Source organism: Molothrus aeneus, chromosome 5, assembly GCF_037042795.1.
Source record: "Molothrus aeneus isolate 106 chromosome 5, BPBGC_Maene_1.0, whole genome shotgun sequence".
NCBI lineage: Eukaryota > Metazoa > Chordata > Aves > Passeriformes > Icteridae > Molothrus > Molothrus aeneus.
Window position 1 is genome coordinate 64,285,010 of NC_089650.1, and position 19,451 is coordinate 64,304,460.

A 19,451-nucleotide genomic window follows, 5' to 3' on the forward strand; every position below is an offset into this window, starting at 1 on the left:
ATTAATCTTCCTGTATTCTAATTATAACTGTGTGTATTTAACAGTTTGTTAGTATTTATTTGGTATTTCTACTTAACTTGAAAATAGATTCAAAAGATGCCAAAGATAATAAGGAAGCAGCTGGGAATGAGGATCTGGAATTGGAGCTGGAGAACCTGGATATTAATGATGATGCACTGGAGTTGGACTGTGGAGATGAGGCAGAAGATCTTACAAAGAAGCTTCTTGATGAGCAAGGTAAAAAAGAATTGGTTTTAAGAATTCTTTTTCTTTGTGGTTTGTTTTTTTTTTTTTTAACTTGGTTGTTTTGGTTTGTGGATTTGTAGAGTGCATTCAGGGCAATTTATTTATTTATGAAACTAGCAGCTAGAAACTGCTAGGATTGTGATAAATGATTTTGTAGCAAGTCATTCAGATAAAAGTGAGAATAATTTTAAAGATGTTTATGTAGTGAAAGTTACCAGTTCCTTCCCACAACTTTTAAAATAAGCAAATGTAAAGGCAGTTGTCTGAAGAGTGACTACAAAGAGGAATGAACACTTTACAACTAAACATTACAAATGCACCTTTTGGGGAATGTGTTGGTATATGATTATATTTCATAGCTTTAAGATGTCTGCTGCTTGTTTATTTTCCTCTGTTAGAACAAGAAGATGAAGAAGCCAGTACTGGATCTCATTTAAAACTCATAGTAGATGCTTTTCTTCAGCAGCTTCCAAACTGTGTCAACAGAGATCTCATAGACAAGGTACAGTCATAGTTTCAGTTTTTCACACTCTTAAAAGCCTTAATGCTAGATCAGATAGATAGGAAATAAAGATTTCAATCTTTGGAGTCTGACAGTAGCTGAATTAATTTTTAATCAGTCTGTATTCCTCTCAGTGGACATGTTTTCTGCCTATGCCAGTTCTAGCCAAAACTGAAGATTTGTCTTTATGGTTATTTTTAAAGCAGTTGTATGTAGTAGGAATAACTCTGTAAAAGCTGTGTGTAAACACCATTTTCTGTTGCTTTCTTGAAAACCCACTGCATTAAAGTGAAGCATTGCATTAACTTTGTTCTTTATAGGCAGCAATGGATTTTTGCATGAATATGAATACAAAAGCCAACAGAAGAAAACTGGTACGAGCACTTTTCATAGTTCCTAGACAAAGGTAAGAGCAGAAGGGGGACCAAGCTGGATCCACCCATTTATTATTTAATTTAGCATGTGCATGTATTTTCTAAAACCCGTGTATATTCCATTTGTTTATTCCTGATCTGCACTTTTGGAGTGGCTTATGCTGAAGCACCAAAGAAATATTTAGAATCAATGATCCACACTATGATAAATTGTAAAAAATTAAGGTTTTTAATAAGGTTTTTTTTTCCTAATACTTGGTGTTTACAGCAGATCTCTTTTCAATTACTTTTTAAAAATTACTTTATTTTTTGTGAAAATAACGGTAAAACCTACCTATACCAAAAAGGGAGATTTCATGTCATTCAGGACAACTTACACTTTTTTGTGGTTAGAGCCTGTGGGCACTTAGAGCACAGTATAGTCTGGAAGGAGGATTTCCTGTGCTGTGTTAATTCTGATGCTGTACATGGCCATTGTTACAGCCTTGTGCCTTCTGGCAGCTCTAGGCCAGGCACTTGGAGCCTGGCCTCTTCTGGCTGTGTACACGTGCCTGTGTAAAGCTCTTGCTGTTTCTCCTTGTCTCTGTGTAAGCAGACTTCCTGCACTTACAGGAAGAGCCCTGCTTCCAAAAATGTTTGCAAATAATCAATTAAAAACACTGAATTCGTTTGAGGAATAATATTTCTCTGTTCTCTGGTGAATTTGAGCCTTAAATAGGTGAAATTATGAAGAAGTGGCTTTTCTTGCTTCATCTTGCTCTGTTTCTCATCATGAGCTGTTTTGATGCTGAATTTAACATAAAGTGAACACGATCATCCTGGAATTCTTGTTAAGAGTTTTAATTCCATTACCTTTTAACACTGGGGGAAAAACATAGCTTGAGTATCTGTCTTTTCTAAACACATGTGTAGACTTTGAACAAGCAGAGTTGGTGCTTTGTTTTCCTTAAGTTTATTCACTGCTTGTGCTGTGTTTTCAACCCTAATTCAGCCTATTTCTACATCTCATCTGAAATAACCATCTGCTCTGCTAATAACCCTGTTCTCTTGCTGTGTGCAAACCAATGGTTTGTTTGCTGACTGAGGCATTAACCTGACTCCACGGTGAAGCAGTGCACATAATCTTTCATTCTCTTGTGTGTTCTTGCCTCTAAAATTTACAGGTTTGACCTCATTGTTTGGAGATTTTGATAGAGGCCTGATTGTGCCCAACATATTAATTAATGACAGAGGAGGCAGATGTAACAAGTGCTCTTTAGCCCAAATGTAGGTAGCAGGGGAAGTAACATTTCTGTTTATCAGCCTGCTGGTAATCATGAAATGCATCAAAACACAATGTGAGCAGAATTTCTCTTTCACAGCTTAGGACATTTACAGTAAAGAAAATCAGCAGCAGCACTTAGACTTTTGCCTTCAGCTCTGCCATAGTAGAGAATTTTCCATTCTTGTAAAATGGAAGTGGCTTTTTGGCTGGTCTGTGACAAACATTACATTAATGTTTGTACCACTGTCCTGTATTATTTCCTGGTGCTGTAGGTTCCACATTGCTGAATTTGATTATTAACTCTTGGAACCTCTTTGAAAATTCTTTATTTGCTTTGCATAATCTGCTAAATTGTACTAGGTGACAGTGATTTGGAGGAACTTGTACATGTGCACAGTGAAAGGAGATACTTTCAAACAGGAATAGCATGATAAGGCTGTTATTCAGCAGTGTGATTTCACAGATGGCATGAAAGCAAAAGTTAAATTCCTGATATATTGCACTGTTAAAAGATGTGTCTGTGATCAGGCTGTACTGTGAGCAGAGTTAATAAACTCCTGGAAGCATACATAGTTTCCTTATTGCCATTGATTTGTCATCTTCCCAGTGGTAATTCCATTGCCCTGCAGATTTGTATTAAAAGTAATAATAATTTTTAAAATATTAGCTTTTCTCATAGCCTCAACAGAGCAGGATAGATGGTGGGATAGCCTCAAGGAGCTGCTGCTGTTGTGATGGTTCTGGTCTCCAGTGGTTGGAGCCAACACTGAAATGAATGGCTCAGCTGATCTTCTCACTGCTGGTCTTTGATTATAATTATGAATTATTCCTAATATTAAGATGTACTAACATTTGATGTACCATTCTTTTTTTAATTCCTTTTCCTGCTGTCTCCTCTGGGACCTACTTGACTAATAAATACTCAAGCTACCTTGATTCTTTCAAGACCTAAAGTTCAGTATGTGCCTGCATTGGTGAGCCCATCTCTGGGCTACTCCGCTGAAAAAACAGGATGTTGACTGAGCTGCTTGTTCTGAACACAAGCAGCTGGATTGTAAATACCAGCTGAGCTGCCCATAGATGCAGACAATTTGAAAGGGCAACCTACCCCAATATTTAAGTAAGCTGTATTGCTGCAGTTGGTAAAAGAGCAGTTTTGCTGTGTGTCTTCAAATCAATGTTCATAATCCTTTCTGCTGTAGGAAATGATAGATATTCTGTTGCACACTGCTTTCAGGCTTTGTGTACTGTGCATTAATGGTGATTTTGCTCAGGGTATCTCTAGTGATATGGCTTTACCTTCCATTATTGTTGTTCCATACTTGTTTTTACAGTCCGAGAATTTTTGCAATATCTCTCTGGGATACTGTGGGAGAGGAGTGCTTGTTATGCTGATGTTTTTGAGGAGGGTTTTTTGTGAAAGCTTCAGAGGAGCAGTGTCCTTGAGGATGCAGATAAAGCAGTATGTTTTCAAAAAGCATTTAGTTTCCAAGCATATCAGTTAATGTTGTTTAAGTTTAGCTGCTTTATTTGCAGCCATAATGAGGTATTTCAATGACAGAATAAGTTCTCTTTCTTCTCCTGAGATCACTTTTGGGAAATGTGAGGCACAACAGTTTCATCAAGAAAGTGTAAAACTGTTTTTTTGTTTGATGTGTAAAACAGACACTGTGAAATCAAAGTCATTATGTAGTGTTGCCAGGGAGCTTTCTTGCTACCACTAGGGTTGGATAGATTGGGACAAATCAGGATTCTTCAGGACAGAAAACTTAATTTGACAAAAGAGGCCATTTCCTCCTCAACTCACTGTAAATCAGTGTTAGAATGCATCTTTGCCCTGCTCTGTTGAATACTGATGAAAGGATCACATTTACATTTTCAGCTGTGATTTGAACCTCCAACCCAACAGAACAGAAGGCCTTTTAAAAAGATTTTTCAATGCCAGTGTACGAGTGGCTTTCACATTTGCATTGGAGGATTGATTTAAAACTAAATATTAGCCTGTTAATCCAGGGCTGCAGGCAGTGATTTAACCCATACTGCTCACAGCTTTAGGGCCTTTTTGTGTGGTTCTTTGTTGAATTATCTTCCTGTACACAGAATTATTTAGGTTTTCCAGAATACTGCAATTCTGTAAATATTTTTCCTTTACTTCAATATGAGAAGTCTGAAATCTTTTCTTAGGCTTTAAATTCTAAACAATTCCAGATAAATGTTAAGCAGTATATAGGTGCTGTTGTGGCTTATGGTATTTTTTGATGTTCCCATCTATGGAGATCTGTGTTGCAAGTTTACCTGCAGTAAGAGATCTGTTTTCCACATGGAAGTTTTTAGTGTTATTATTGGTTGTTCTTCATTCAGAAGTTAGCTGCTTCTCAAGTGTTAAATTTTAGTTCAAAAGCTGCAAGCCTCCTGTGTATTTCCTGTCAGCTTTTCATCCTGAGACTTCTCTGTATCAAGGTTCTTTTTGTTCAGTTGAACTTGACTTATCAGTGTTTGCATGGCCTGTTTCAGTTGAGGATGAAATTGAGGGATGTGCTTGAGATCAAGGAGTTTTATGTCCTGGCAAAGAAATAAAAGCCAAAAGTGCTTCCCTGGTAACATTCCAATTCCACATCATCCTTCTCTTGCCACTGAGCAGTGTGGGTGGCACTGAGTACCTGTTCAGGCCCTGTGAATGCTCTGCTTTTTCCATTAGCATTGTGCTTGTGACACAGGAGTTCTGGCTCCATTGCTTCGTTCTTTAAGCTGTCCTGTAGAATCACAGAAATTGGGAAATGTACAAAATGCCCCCTTCACTCTTCCTGGGCATAAAATTTTGGATGTATTCATTTTAGAAAGATTGCAGTTAGGATTGAGATAAGTTTTTCTGTAAGTTGGTTTAGGATTGGTTTTGTTTGTTTGAGCTTTTTAAAATAAACTGACACTTGAAATGGTGGAAAAAAGATGTGCTCTTAAATATTTTACTGATGTGTAGCTCATGTGAGCCTGAGATCCAGAGCTGACTGGATTTCAGTCCATGATATGGGGTCTAAATGACAATGGTCACAAGTGGTGCTTTTTACTGTGGTGCTGAATATTCAGGGGACTTCAGAGAGTGACTGCCCCATCCCTGATGCCAGATCTTGCTTCATAGCCAGAAGAGCAGGAAGAGAAAGCAGTGTGGGGTTTGTGGGGGTTTAGTTAAGTTCTTCCCCCCCTTCTCAAGAAAACGAAATGCTTTTGGAGGGAACAAAGCACTGCATGTACCAGTAGATGGTGCCACTGATACTGGAATGTCTCCACTGCTGAACATGAAATTTTGTCTCTCCTGAGAGGGAACAAATTCCGTCTCTGGTTGCCAATTTCAGCATAATTAACCCAAGGCTATTCCTTATTATATTTCACCTATTTAGAAATACCCAGTCTTAGTATGCTTCCTCATGAAGAAACCTTTTGTGTCCTGCAAGGGAATAACAACAATGTGCTCTAAGACTTTAATTTTCCCCTAGGTATACTCAGTTTACAGAGATGAAATTATTGGCTCTCAGCAGGCAGGTACTTGTTGAGACCAGAATAAAACTTTCTGATATTTGTTTTAAAAGAGTTGCCCTAAAGAAATCCCCTCAGTTAAATGCACCCTCTTAGCTCAGCCACAATCCTCTCTCAGTTTAGCTTTTGTGGGTGTGTGTGAAGTAGTGAGACTTTCACTTCTCTCAAAGTTAATGCCTAAATGCTTAATAACATGGTAGTAATTTGCTGTGGGTAGTCAGCCTTGACTGTGTGTTCCAACAAGCTTGAAAAATGTAAATACTGCTTCAGTTATTGATTAACAGAAGAGATAAAACCTGTTAAATAGGTAACTGAGATACCCACAATGTTTCACCAGGAGTCTTGTGTGTTACCAGGAGGCTGCCTGGTTATGCTTTTTGGGGGGAGTATATTCTGATCCTTCTAACCCACAATTGAAACACATAATTGTCTCTTTTTCTGTAAGTGGGTATTAAATGTCTTGGAAAAGGAGAAAGGAGGCAGTTGTGATGGTTTTGTTTTGGAGTTTTTGTCTTGATGCTTTGTGCCAGGACAAGCTCTGTGTATCAGCTGTGCTTTTGGATTTTTTTTTTGTTAGCATATTTTTTCCTTTTGTTTTCCTTTCCTGAGCACTAGGGAAAACCTTAATCCTTCCTAAAGTGCAAACTCAAGATGCATTTTTCCCTTACAGGCAATTTCTCAGTAGAAGCATGCAAATTTAGGATGTTCCTCTCCACTTACTTTGGCTTGTTCTAGAGTTCATCTGTTTACTGCATTAACTTAACATTCTGAAGATAAACTGAAAATACTTCCCTCAGCTTGTTCAATGATATTATGAGGCCTCAGAGTGCAGTTGGTTTCTCTGCATTTAAAACTGATATATACACAGCTGGTTTGCATAAATGTGCAAAGGAAATGTGTGTGAAGGCGTGTAATTAAGGCAAGAGAGAAGGAAATAAGGAAATTCTACAGAAACCTTGAAAATATTTCCATTTGTGGGAGTTTTTGGGAAAAGAGTGGCCACATCACATCTGCTCAGCTTTGTTTTATGTAATAACTGCTATTCATTTAAGAGTTTTCCACCTTAAAAGTAAAGATATTCTCTACCTTCCTAGTTATGTCTGCTGCTTTTCAGAAAAAAATATTAATACCTTGCCATAACCCATGGTCTTGTCTGTAAGAACCTTTTGTTGCATGTTGAGATGGATCTGAATTTTCTTTCTGTTTGGTAATTGATTGAAGGTCAGATTCTGTATTTGATGGTATTCAGCATTTTACCTATGGCAGGAGTTAAAAAGGAAATGAACTCTGAAATATTCCAACAGGATATGGGGGTTTGCTTTCTTGGATTGTTTTTAAATGATACTGCATTCTGAAGTGAGCCAAAAAAATTGCATGTATGTAGTTCTGCCAGTGCATTGATTCTTTTCACAAGTAAAATGGTACCATATTTGTACACATAAATACATTTTTGTCTCTAAATTGTCTATTTTATCCTCTCCTTTGTTTGCAGATTGGATTTGCTACCATTTTATGCAAGACTGGTTGCCACATTGCATCCCTGTATGTCTGATGTAGCAGAGGATCTCTGTTCCATGCTGAAAGGGGATTTCAGGTTCCATGTATGTTTTGGTGATTTATATTTTTATTAAAACCATCAATTAATCTCATAAGTCAACCTTTGGGGAAAAAAACCCCACTTTGTGTTGTGTAAATATTACTTCTAAAATTCAGTGACTATTTTTCTGTCATCTCAGCAGTTCTAGAAAAAAGAAGAGAAAGTTTTGTAACTTTGTCTTTCTAAAATAGAAATTTGTTCAACTTTCCATATATGCTTACATATTTATATAAATGAACTGTACAACAGTTACAACAAAAGTTACAAAAATTAGATACTCTGCTCCATCTGTGTTAAGAGTTTTCTGTAAATAAATAACTTGCTTTTAAAATGAGACCTGACCTATTCTAACATTTCCCACTACAAAGCTACTATTGGAGGGATCAGTATTACCATAAAATATTTAATTAAAATTAGATTTTGCAATTTTCATCTCTCAAAATTTTCCACACAAATGTATTTTTCAGTGTTGTTTCCATCACTTTCTTTTTAAATATTATAACCAAATGTGTTATGGTGCACAGTGATGATTCCTTCACCATTTTTTGAGCTCTGTGGCACAGATTTCAATTTTTTTTCTAATATTGACATTAAAAATGTGTATAAATTGCTCAGACTTACTTTAATCTTAACAATGTTAACTTTCTCAGAAAAAACTTCTTTTTGTTGGGGAAATGCAATTTTCTATTTTATGGGTTATGTTTAGACATAGATATATTTTTGTTTGGTTCCTAAATTTATGCTGAATGTTAGTTATTTTAAAAGTCTGTACATTACTTAATCTGACTTAAAAAAACCATCAATATTTAATGTTTCCTTGAGGACAGTACAAGTGGCCCTATTCACATAGAGACTTCTTATTGATTCTGAAAATGTAGAATGTAGAAAATTCTGAATGTAGAATCTAGAATTCTTTAGCACTGTTTCACTGGGCCAAGGAGGGGAATGTTAGAGTAATTAGGAGTAGGCATGCCGGAGGAATTAATTGTTTTGGGAGGGTAAGGAGATGGGGAAAAGAATTGAGAATGTTCTGAAGAAACAAGGTTGTAGGGAGGGTTTTAGGAAACCCAATGAGAGGTGGAGCTTGAGGACCCAAAGTGATGCCAAACTCTGCTGAATTCCCAAGTGCGTTTTGTGCATGTTCAGATCAAAGTAATTTAGAAGTGGGTATTTTGAGGGCCTACAATCAATTTTTGCTTGTTTTTTAGGTAAGAAAAAAGGACCAGATCAACATTGAAACAAAGAATAAAACTGTGAGGTTTATTGGTGAGCTCACCAAGTTTAAGATGTTCTCCAAAAACGACACTCTGCACTGTTTAAAGGTTGGTGCTGTGGTAGCCCTGTACTCCTGTGTGTGCTGACAGTGTGGCTCCATCCTATTCCCCTTCACTTACCTGCTGCTGATGTTACCTGAATTCATGACATGGGGTGTTTTAAACCCTGCTGTCTGTGCTGCTGTGTATGAGGAGACTTTTATAGCTGCTGTAGAAGTTAGAAGGTATAGAATTCCTTCCTCTTCTAATGGGAGGAATATATTAAAATAAACTTCTACATTTGGATATGACCAAACTGCTCATCATTTCCTTTGGAAGTATGGCAGATATTGCTACTTATTAATCTGCTGTGTACATTGTAAAACTTCCATAATGTTGATTTTAATGAATGTTTTTGTGGAGAAAATAACAATAAGGGAGAGGGACAGGAGGCAAAAAGGATTTCAGTGATGCAAGGAGAGGCTTTTATGCCATTTAGCAGGAGCTTTTGTTTGTTGAGGAGCAAAACACCTCTGGAAAGCATTCATCTCTAGGCACATCATCTCACTTTGCATGCTGATAAACATTCAAACCTTGATGTCAATTCCCAAATTAAAAATAGGTTTTAAAAAATAAAAGTGCCTTTAATAAAAGATGCTTGAGACTCACAGCTTAAAATCACTTTCTATATGAATAGTTTCTATTCATTGACTTGCTAGATAACAAAGCTGTATTCCTAAAGAAATCATAATCACTCATGATTTCACCTCTCTTGTCTATAAAATGCTGTAAAATGCAAAGTTGTGTTAATTATAGTTACTGCTTAACTGAAAACAGTGCAGGTAGGTGTGCTCTGAGGTTACTGTGCCCCTGTGCAGTGTTATTGGGTAGTTTGGGGGGAGTTTTTATGCTGGTCTTTCAAAACATCTTGTTCTTCTGAAGCCTAAATTTGGGGTCCATAACCTGTTCTTATAAGAATTTTAAAATGAGATTAATCTTTTGAATATTCATAGAATGGTTTGGGTTGGATGAGACCCTAAAGATCATCTGGTTCCAGCCCCTGGACAGGGACTCCTTCCTCCTAGACTTGGTTTCTTCAATTCCATCCAGGTGACCTTGAACACTTCCAGGGAGGGGGCATCTACAACTTCTTTGGGCAACCTGTGCCAGGACCTTGCCAATCCTAACATCTGATCAATGAAATCCATTGGCATTTATTCCATAAAGAATTTAGTACCCCAGCATAGTGTCCAGTCTGGTAGGCATAACTTCATGTTTTGTGCAGCTGAAAAAGATGTTTAACAAGCTGTGATTTATCTAAATACATTGCAGATGCTTCTGTCAGACTTCTCTCATCACCACATTGAAATGGCATGTACCTTGCTGGAAACCTGTGGAAGATTCCTCTTCAGATCACCAGAATCTCACCTAAGAACCAGTGTTCTTTTGGTAAGAGAAAACTTGTCTCATGGGAGAGGGTGTCATGTTCTGACTTAAGCAATTACTTTTTGAAACTATTCTCAAGAACTCCAGTTGACCTAAAGACAAAAAAATGTAAGAAAAGGAATTCAATTTCTGAAGTAAAAAGCTATTGCTGTTGAACTTCTAGTAATTCAGAGACAGAGAAACCCAGAGGATGAGGTTGAAAGAATATTGTAGCTATGCCTGAAATAGTGAAATAGTGTTTGAGGGGAAAAATAGTGGTGAATAGAACCAGACATGATTTCAACTGGAAGTGAAGACATTTGTGCAAGAGGTGGTTTCTATGCCCTGTATAATGATTTGGGGTTCTAAATGTAAAAAAAGTTTATGAAGACACTAAGCAGTCCTAGAAATAGAGATTGAGAATTAAGATTAGAATTGGCATCTGTAAGTCTGAAGAAGTACTGACAAAGACTTAAAAATAACAAGAACTGAATAAATAGTAATAACAAGAACTGAAAAATATATTTACTGGCTTGGGAGACAATCCTAAAAGTCTCTGTCCGGGGCAAGACACCAAGTCAGACATGGTTGAAGAAGATCTTCAAAGATAGATCCACTTTCCCTTAAACCAGCAGTCTCTCTTCTTGTGCTCTAGTTAATGGAGAAGCTATTTCATACTTGGGTATAATGTTGTACAGTTTCTTTTCCACAAAATACTGTTTTTTTCTGAACCTCTTTGAATGTCAGAACATCTGTTGAGGTGGTACAGTCATGAGAGGAAAGAGATGGGCAAATTAACTGCCAGTTCCTTGGCTCTTGCTTTTTGTAGCAAGTGTACTTTGTATCTTGAAAGGTTTGAATCTCAATTTTCTAAAGGTTTGCCAGCTGATGTGTTGTATTGTGAAATACATTCCTTTCCATAATCAAGAATTTTTCCCTTGAAAACTGAGTTTCATTATCTTTAAAAGACATTTTACTCATTGCTATCACTTTATGGCAGTTAATAGAAGTTTTAGAAGTCAGGAAAAGCTAAATACTTATACCAGAGCTGGTTTTTGTAACTGACTGCTTTTATTGTTATGCACTATAAAAATGCTGGCTGTTAGCTGGATTGCTGGAATCTGCTGGATGAATGCTAAACATGGCTTAACTGTGAAGTGCAAGACAAACCACAAACACTGTTTGAATTCCTGAGGCTTAAAGCCTCACAAGGTCTTGGATAAGTGGTCTTTTCTTATTCATTGAGGAGCCAGGAGAAGGTGAAAGATGGCAAATAAGTTTTGACTATCTATTTATTAAGATGTAAAATAGGCTAAATAGAATTATATTCTGCATCCATCTTAATAGCTGCATTTTCTAACATTCCCCTAAAAAACCTACAGAGAATAATTTTGACTTAAATAGTCTTAAACAAATTGGATCATAGTCTTATGGCATAAGTTAGGGTGAACTGTGGAAAAGATTTCTCTCAAAGCAAGCTGATAACAATCTTGTGGTAAAAATCTAAGCAATTGTAAAGCTGATCTACTCTTATGGGTGGAATTAAGGCCTGTTGATCCTCTAAATAATTATTGGTCCTAATCTTTACTGCTGATGATGTATTTTGTAATAAGATTCCAAACAGGCTGCATGTCAATGTTGCTTTGTCCTGGTGTAGAAGAAAGTCATAGTTAAGAATGGATTTTAAAAGTAATTAAGGAAAAATTACTTATTGAGAAGTAAAGTGTTCTGTAAGGGCATTGCAAATGTAGTGGCACTAAGTAACTTATTCTAGTGATCCTGTCCTGGTTTTGTGGAACTACTTCATGTTTTGCAGATGATTTAGAGATTCTTCTTTTATTAGGACAATGTTTATTTCTCATAATGGTATTCTTGGCAAATCTTTCAAATTCAGTGTCCTTTATGTAATTTCAAATAGTAATGTAAAACTAGATTGGCTTTGGGATTGATCAGTTGATAAATGAATTACTTGAATTGGATTATTTGAATTGGAGCTTCAAAAGGAAGATCAGCTTCATCTTGATCTATGTTTCTGTAACATAATTGAGTTTAAATGTCAAATTCTTGTATTATACTGTTGTGGTCTTGCTGAAAGAATATTTGAAATTCTGGTATTAAAAGCTTCCTGATGCATTTTTAATCATTCACCTTAGACAATTGTCTTAAGCTTTAGGGCCAGATCATGCCTTAATAAATACACAGAACTTAAGGTACATGGTGGCTTCCTTCTTGGTGTGGCTGCTTTTACTGGTGCTGTTCAAACTGGGAGATGTTGTTTGTAGAGGAGGAGGCTGTGGCAAAGTAAATGCAGTGCATGGAGAACTGTGTTAATTCACTGTAACAATAACATGCTTCCAGGAAATTAAACATTTCCATTTTGAACTGTCAGAACGAGTAGCAGGGCAGAGCAGTGCAGGTATTAAAGGGAAGCAGGAGCTAAACAGTTTCAGTATCTTGCTGTAATCTGATGTTTAAATGTCAGTTATGCTGAAATGCTTTCCAAAATTGGAATTCTCATGATGCTTAGGTTTTGATTAGTTACTTCTTTCTTTTTTTTTTCCTTAATGATCACCAGATTTTCTTTTGAAATGCTTCTGCAATATATGCCACATGCAGAAAGATTGTGGTACTCACCAATAAGAAAAACCCAAACAGTTTTAACATTTTAACATGGATACTTTAATGTTGTTTGTGGTCTGTTTTTATCAAAGGAAAAGGAGAAACCTAATTTTCAAATGTAGTGCTTTACCTATGCAATTCTTCATTTTAGCCTAGAAGAATGAGGACCCAAAATAGCTGATGGGCTTAAAGCACTTCAGACCACAGGTCTTGCTTTTTTGCTCTGAATTGCATCAAGGTTTTTATCACTACAAACAGTGTAGTGTTATGATTTCTCTTTCCTGCCTGTCCATCTGATGCCTTAGCTGAAAAAGGACTGAAACATGAAATTGAAATGCTGAAGATTTTTAATAAGTAGAGATTAAGACTAATACAATCCACTCACAGTTAGAACACACACTCAGGACTGCTCAAACCCAATAAATGACAGTGGTGTTGAGACTTCAGGTAGTGCATATTGTCTCTTCTGGGAAGAAACATTTTAATTATAAACTATTATTTACAGTATAATGTACAACTTCTTATAACAGGAAAATACACAACTTGTGCAGGTTTAGGGGGTTTTAAATGTTATTTACAAGCCCTTTTGCCATTTTCTCTGTTCTGCTTCACTTTGACCCACTTCATTTTTCAGTTTATAATACAGCATGATAAATACTTTTAAGGCAGCAAAGGTGTATTTTCTCTTGATCTATCCAGAAAAGGTGAAACATTTTCAAAGGTAACATTAACATGTATGACATGATAAAGTTTGGGAATTTTCTACTCTAAGTGTTTTTCCCCACATAAAACAATTTATGTACTCAGGTTTTAAGTACTGTGCATCTGTTAGGTGCTTGTAGGAAAATGTGCTGCTACTGACAGAAATTTCCCATTTGGAAAGGAACAGTCTCACAGGGAATCAAAGGAAAGACCATTTGTGTTGTGGAAAAGGTTAAGAATGAAATGCCTTAGGGTTGGTGTCAGATGGAGACGTTCCAGGTGATAGATGACTAAATCCAGGAAGAAACTTACATTATTTGTTGGGTTACTATGTTACACAAAGCTACTGTTCCTCATTGAATTAGCAGCTGAAACTCAGGGTTATGGAGCTGTTTGAGTGCATTGACATTTCATTTGAACTGAAATGTCTGCCTTATAAAAGAAATTTTAAATTGTTCAGGTTTAGTGGAAAGGCCACCAGCATGAAAAACAGTGCTTTCTCACCAATAATCAAAGGAGGGTTAAACTCTTGGTTGGTTTATTGGACTGCATGAATGGATGTACTCATATTTGTGTGTGGGAAAGATCACTTACATGTTAATTTTGTTTATCTATTAGGAGTTATAAATTACTGTGTATCCAGCCTCTAGCAGCTAATAAAGTTTACACAGGTCCAGTTTCCTGGTGAACCACCACAACCAGAGTGACTTAGAATATATAGGATCACTTACAGAAGTACACCTATATATATATATATAATTACACAGGTACATACTAAAAAGTATTTAATAATGGAATTAAGCTCATCCTCAACTGTAAAAATCAGAACTGCTTTTTTTGTTCTTTTACAGAATTTTTAGATAAATTTTTAAACCCCACAAAATGAACCTTAACTTACATATCTAATGTGAAGTATGGAGAAAAGATTTTATTAAGTGAGGAAAACAGGACAATCATGACAATTAAGCACAGTAATTAGTACTAAGTCTTACTTGTCTGATTTTTCCTGAAACATTACTTTATGGTAGATACTGGTTTTTTTGCAGTCGATTCTGCTTGGGTAAACAACAATAATGGAGCATGGAATAAGGAAAATTCTATTGTCTAAATCTTTGGAAATTAGTATGAAACCATCAGAAATTCTCTGATGCTGATGTAAAAAGTAGATTGCCAGTCTTACGATAATTCACTGTGTTTGTGTCAAGACATCAATATTTCAGCTACTTTAGTTAAATAAAATCTAGTTAAATAATGTTTTAAACAGAGTTCCTAGTAGTCTTATGAGCCATTTATCTGAACAGCAGCATTAAGATTTTGAATTAAGTACTTTTCTGAAACCCTTTTTACCACAGGTGAGCCATTATAAAAATAGGGATCATAAAGAAAAATGACCATGGAAAGAGCAACACAGAACCATATATATGTACTTTGTCTTTTTTTCTCTCTACCCAAGCTTTTAACTTACTTTTCTGCAACCCTTCATATTTACTGTATCCCAAATGTAACTCTAAAAGCCTTTGGCTTGAAAATGTGGCATGTCAGCATCTCTAACAGGCCATTTGCATTTGTTTCCAGGAACAAATGATGAGGAAAAAACAAGCAATGCATCTTGATGCACGCTATGTTACAATGGTAGAAAATGCCTATTACTACTGTAATCCCCCTCCAGCTGAAAAAACTGTGAAGAAAAAGCGTCCTCCTTTGCAGGAATATATCCGTAAGCTTCTTTACAAGGATCTCTCCAAGGTCACCACAGAGAAGGTAAATCCTTTCAAAACCTTTAATACAGTTTTTACTGAAAGTGGTGTGTAGTAGTTACTTTGGAAAAGATTTGGGGAGGGCTATGGTTTTTCAGTTGTAAGGAAGAGGAATAAAATGGTTAAATTTTAATAAATTAATAAAAGGGTTTAATTTCTTTTATTGGAATATGTTGAAGCTCCAGTTGTGGACCTGTGTTCTCAACAGTGTCACATGCTGAACAAAGGGAGAGGGAGATGAGAATCATTGTGTTCTGTACATTGTGATGGGAGAGTAAGGGACAAAGGGCTTCAGTTAAATCCAGACTGTAAGAGCAAGGAAATTATGGAACAGACTTGGACAGCTTGATCAGTAGCTGGGTCATGTACATAAAGTCTTCCATAGCCACTGCAGGCCTGGAGGATGCCTGGAAGGGAGGAGGAGGTTGTTTGCAGGTGCTTAGAGGGATTTCATTCCAGCCAGGAGAGAGGGGGGATGGCAGGGAGCATCTTGATATTTTACCTGCTAAAATGTGAAGCTTGTCTTCAAATTTGGTTTAGGTCCTGAGACAGATGCGCAAGCTGCCTTGGCAGGATGCAGAAGTTAAGGACTATGTTATATGCTGTATGATCAACATCTGGAATGTGAAATATAATAGTATTCACTGTGTAGCCAACCTCTTAGCAGGGTTGGTCCTTTACCAGGAAGATGTGGGAATTCATGTTGTGGATGGAGTGCTGGAGGATATTCGACTAGGAATGGAGGTAAACAATCAGTATCCTTGCTAAGCTGCACTCATCTACTTATGTTGAAAGGAAAACTGAAATAATTGTGCTTAAAGAAAGGAATCCTTGGATTCTCTTTTTTTTTTTGATGACTCTTCTGCCTCAGTTACTTGCTTTGTATAGGTTTATTTAAATTAATAGAATAACTGTACCAAAAAAACCCAGCAAAACCAAACTAACATTACTTGAGACAGTTGTTTTGCCTCCCTTATCATAGTAAGGCATAAGATTTATTTTTTGACAGTGTAGACAGATTTACACAACTTCCAGTAACTTTTGAGGCAAGTCCATATTTTAAAAGCTCTTATAATGACAAGATTTCTCTGACTGAAAAGTCATCATAGATTTAAGATGGAGTGTATGCTAAATGTATTGGAACTTACTAGCTGACCAGCTTTCATAACTGCATTTTAATGTTTACTTTCATGTAATGTATGTAGCCACAAGTAACCATCTTTTATTATAAGAAATTCTGTCAACGTTTTTATACACTTTATTGCTTTGTAAAATGTTGGTTGGGTTTGGGTTTTTTAATTTTCTGCTGTGTCTTCATGATAGCGAATTTTCTTGTTCTTTTTTGATAAAGGTTAATCAACCAAAGTTCAACCAACGACGGATCAGCAGTGCCAAGTTTTTGGGGGAGCTTTACAATTATCGAATGGTGGAGTCAGCTGTAATATTTAGAACTCTGTATTCCTTCACCTCTTTTGGTGTGAATCCTGATGGCAGTCCTAGTCCACTGGACCCTCCAGAACATCTTTTCAGAATCAGACTTGTCTGTACTATCCTCGATACCTGTGGGCAATATTTTGACAGAGGATCCAGCAAGCGGAAACTTGATTGCTTCCTTGTATATTTTCAGGTATTCTAAATTTTATGCAGATCTGTAAAGTTCTTTAACAAGCTAAAATAAGTCAGTGCTAGGGAACAATGAGACAGATAAGTACCAGACTGTAATTTGTAGAATCTTGTCTATCTGGTAGCAGTTTTAGTTTCAAGTGATATTTTATGTTGAGTTATGCCAAAATAATCTGGAGGCACTCAGTGCTCTCATTGGGGTTTGCTGAACTTGAAGAAGAGATTATTTAGGGTGCTGTCCTCAGCTAATGGTTTTGTTGAGAAAGAGGAGTCAGATACTTCTCAGGCATGCACGGTGAAAGGATGAGATGTAATGGCCACAAGTTGCAGCAAAGAAAGTTCTGACTCAATAAATTTAATGAAGTGGGGAAAATATTTCATAATGAATGTTTAAACACTGAAATGAGGAATTCCAGACCATGGAATTCATGCTAAAACTTGCTGGATTTAATTTCTTTTTATTTCTGCTTTTCTCTATAATTTATACTAAAACAAGGGTATTAAAATTAAGGTGATAACTTATTTCAAAGGATACAAATCCATCTGCATGCTAGGTGTAAAATGGTGTTTTGAAGTATAGAACCTCAGAATGGTTTGGGTTGGAAGAGACCTCAAGGATCACCTTGTTCAAACCCCCTGCCATGGGCAGGGACACCTCCCACTGGACCAGGCTGTTCACAGTATGATGTGGTCTAATTTTTAAATGCAAAAATAAATGGTTTGGGGAAGACATCATTATATTCCTGTTACATCTAAAAATTTCAGTTCCTCTTGAGCATGTCATCTTTTAAGTAAGATTCTGTTATTCATACTTCATTTTCACATGCAGTTTTTGCAGCACCTTGGTTCTTAAGTTCTACTGTTAGGTTCATTTAAAATCAGCATTAATTTTTTACAGTGTCACTGTAAGAGGTTTATGTGAATTAATTGAAAAGCAAACTGGATAAGGCAGTTGAAGCTGGCAGCTGGCTGCAGTCTTAAGATTTTTTTTTTATGATGTTTTCTCCCTTTTCCCCATAATATGCCTTTGGGGAAGTTCATTTTCTTGAAAATATTTGGGGGAAGGAATCGAAAGCTGGCTGGTTGTTAAATGGCCATCTCTTGCAGAAAGAGTTTACTGCCATGGGAAGGCACTTTCTTGTCAGGGCCTTTTTGTTCAGTCTTCATACTTATAACAGTAATTACAATTCTTAATGTTTGTGATATGCAGTGTTATCAAACAAGTTTTAGTGCTGTCAAAATATCTAATAGTTGTATGAAACAGGAGAGTTGTGACATGAAAGCTTTTGCATTTTTTACTGTACAAACATAACATTTTAAACTTCATAACTTAAATGGTTTATAAACATGAGTGTGCATATAATTGATTTCAATATTTGGTATTCCAGCGCTATGTGTGGTGGAAAAAAAGTTTGGATGTTTGGACAAAAGACCACCCTTTTCCTATAGACATAGACTATATGATCAGTGATACACTGGAACTGCTGAGACCAAAGATAAAGCTCTGCAATTCTCTGGAAGAAGCTGTCAGACAGGTGCAAGACTTGGAACGAGAATTCTTAATAAAATTGGGTAAGAAAATGTGCAAGGGAAGTTAGGTATCTTTGACAATTCCTGTAGTTCTTAAAATTGTCTCTTTATGTTGGTAATAGGTAACTTGTTATTGTTATGATCATTTATTCTCATGCTAGAAACATTTTTGTTGCTTTTTTGCATGTTTCTTTCTAATCATACCATACAGAATCTCCATAACTGTAAAGTAATAGATGTTGTAAAAAATAGTATGAATACTCTTAATATAATAGTATTTGGAGAGCAGAAGTATGTGTATATGTATTTATGGTGTCACATGGTGCAAGATATGAGGAAGAAAATCATTAATTTAATCAGAAGAATGTAGTAATCACACTAATTTCAGGAGAAAACAGTTGGGCTGGCAGCACAGCTCAGTTGAAAATACACTGATTAGTGAGTATTTAAACAGTTATCAACATATTAACCTTTACACCTCCTGTACATATCCCTTCTTAGAAAATGTTGGACACTGCTGTGCTCATTGCTAAATGGAGTTGTTTTCTAATCTTCCATTTTTATTTGAAAACAAACTTGTTCATTAAAAGATTTTATATGCAAATTTTACACTACACAAGTGTTAATTAGAGCATTTCACCTACTTGGACACATTCTAAGAATAATCCTTTCATTCAGTGAGATGAGTATGTCTAATAGCCACATAAAAGGTTGCAACTTCTGTTTTAGGAGGAACTTTTTTTAAAATAATGCTGTTTATTTAATTGACATGCCTTGAAATTCCCTATGTAGTAACTGAAAAGCAGATTAGAATTCCTCTATGGTGAAATCTAAACTCATGGTTTTCATGCTCTTAAAATGATAACCAAGAAGAAATATCTGAGTTATATGAACTGTAATATTCTTTTGAAAGGCACTCAGCACTTCCTTCCTACAAATACCAGGAGCTTCACAAAACTTTACTCTGATGGCTGGCCCTAAGTGCAGTTGGTCTAATGTCAAAAAAGGAATGACAGCCTGAATAATGA

General features: G+C 36.2%; 1 protein-coding gene across 3 annotated transcripts in view; it reads left to right on the plus strand.

Moving 5' to 3' along the window:
• The window catches only part of UPF2 (UPF2 regulator of nonsense mediated mRNA decay), a 53,712-nt gene that overhangs the window by 13,934 nt on the left and 20,327 nt on the right, over positions 1-19,451 (plus strand). For all 3 annotated transcript variants that reach the window (XM_066551006.1, XM_066551008.1, XM_066551007.1), the window contains exons 6-15: positions 88-237; positions 645-748; positions 1,069-1,154; positions 7,410-7,518; positions 8,723-8,836; positions 10,100-10,216; positions 15,089-15,274; positions 15,811-16,014; positions 16,622-16,897; positions 18,282-18,465. In XM_066551006.1, coding sequence (XP_066407103.1) covers positions 88-237; positions 645-748; positions 1,069-1,154; positions 7,410-7,518; positions 8,723-8,836; positions 10,100-10,216; positions 15,089-15,274; positions 15,811-16,014; positions 16,622-16,897; positions 18,282-18,465 — 1,530 coding nt within the window. The remainder of the gene's footprint in view (positions 1-87; positions 238-644; positions 749-1,068; positions 1,155-7,409; positions 7,519-8,722; positions 8,837-10,099; positions 10,217-15,088; positions 15,275-15,810; positions 16,015-16,621; positions 16,898-18,281; positions 18,466-19,451) is intronic.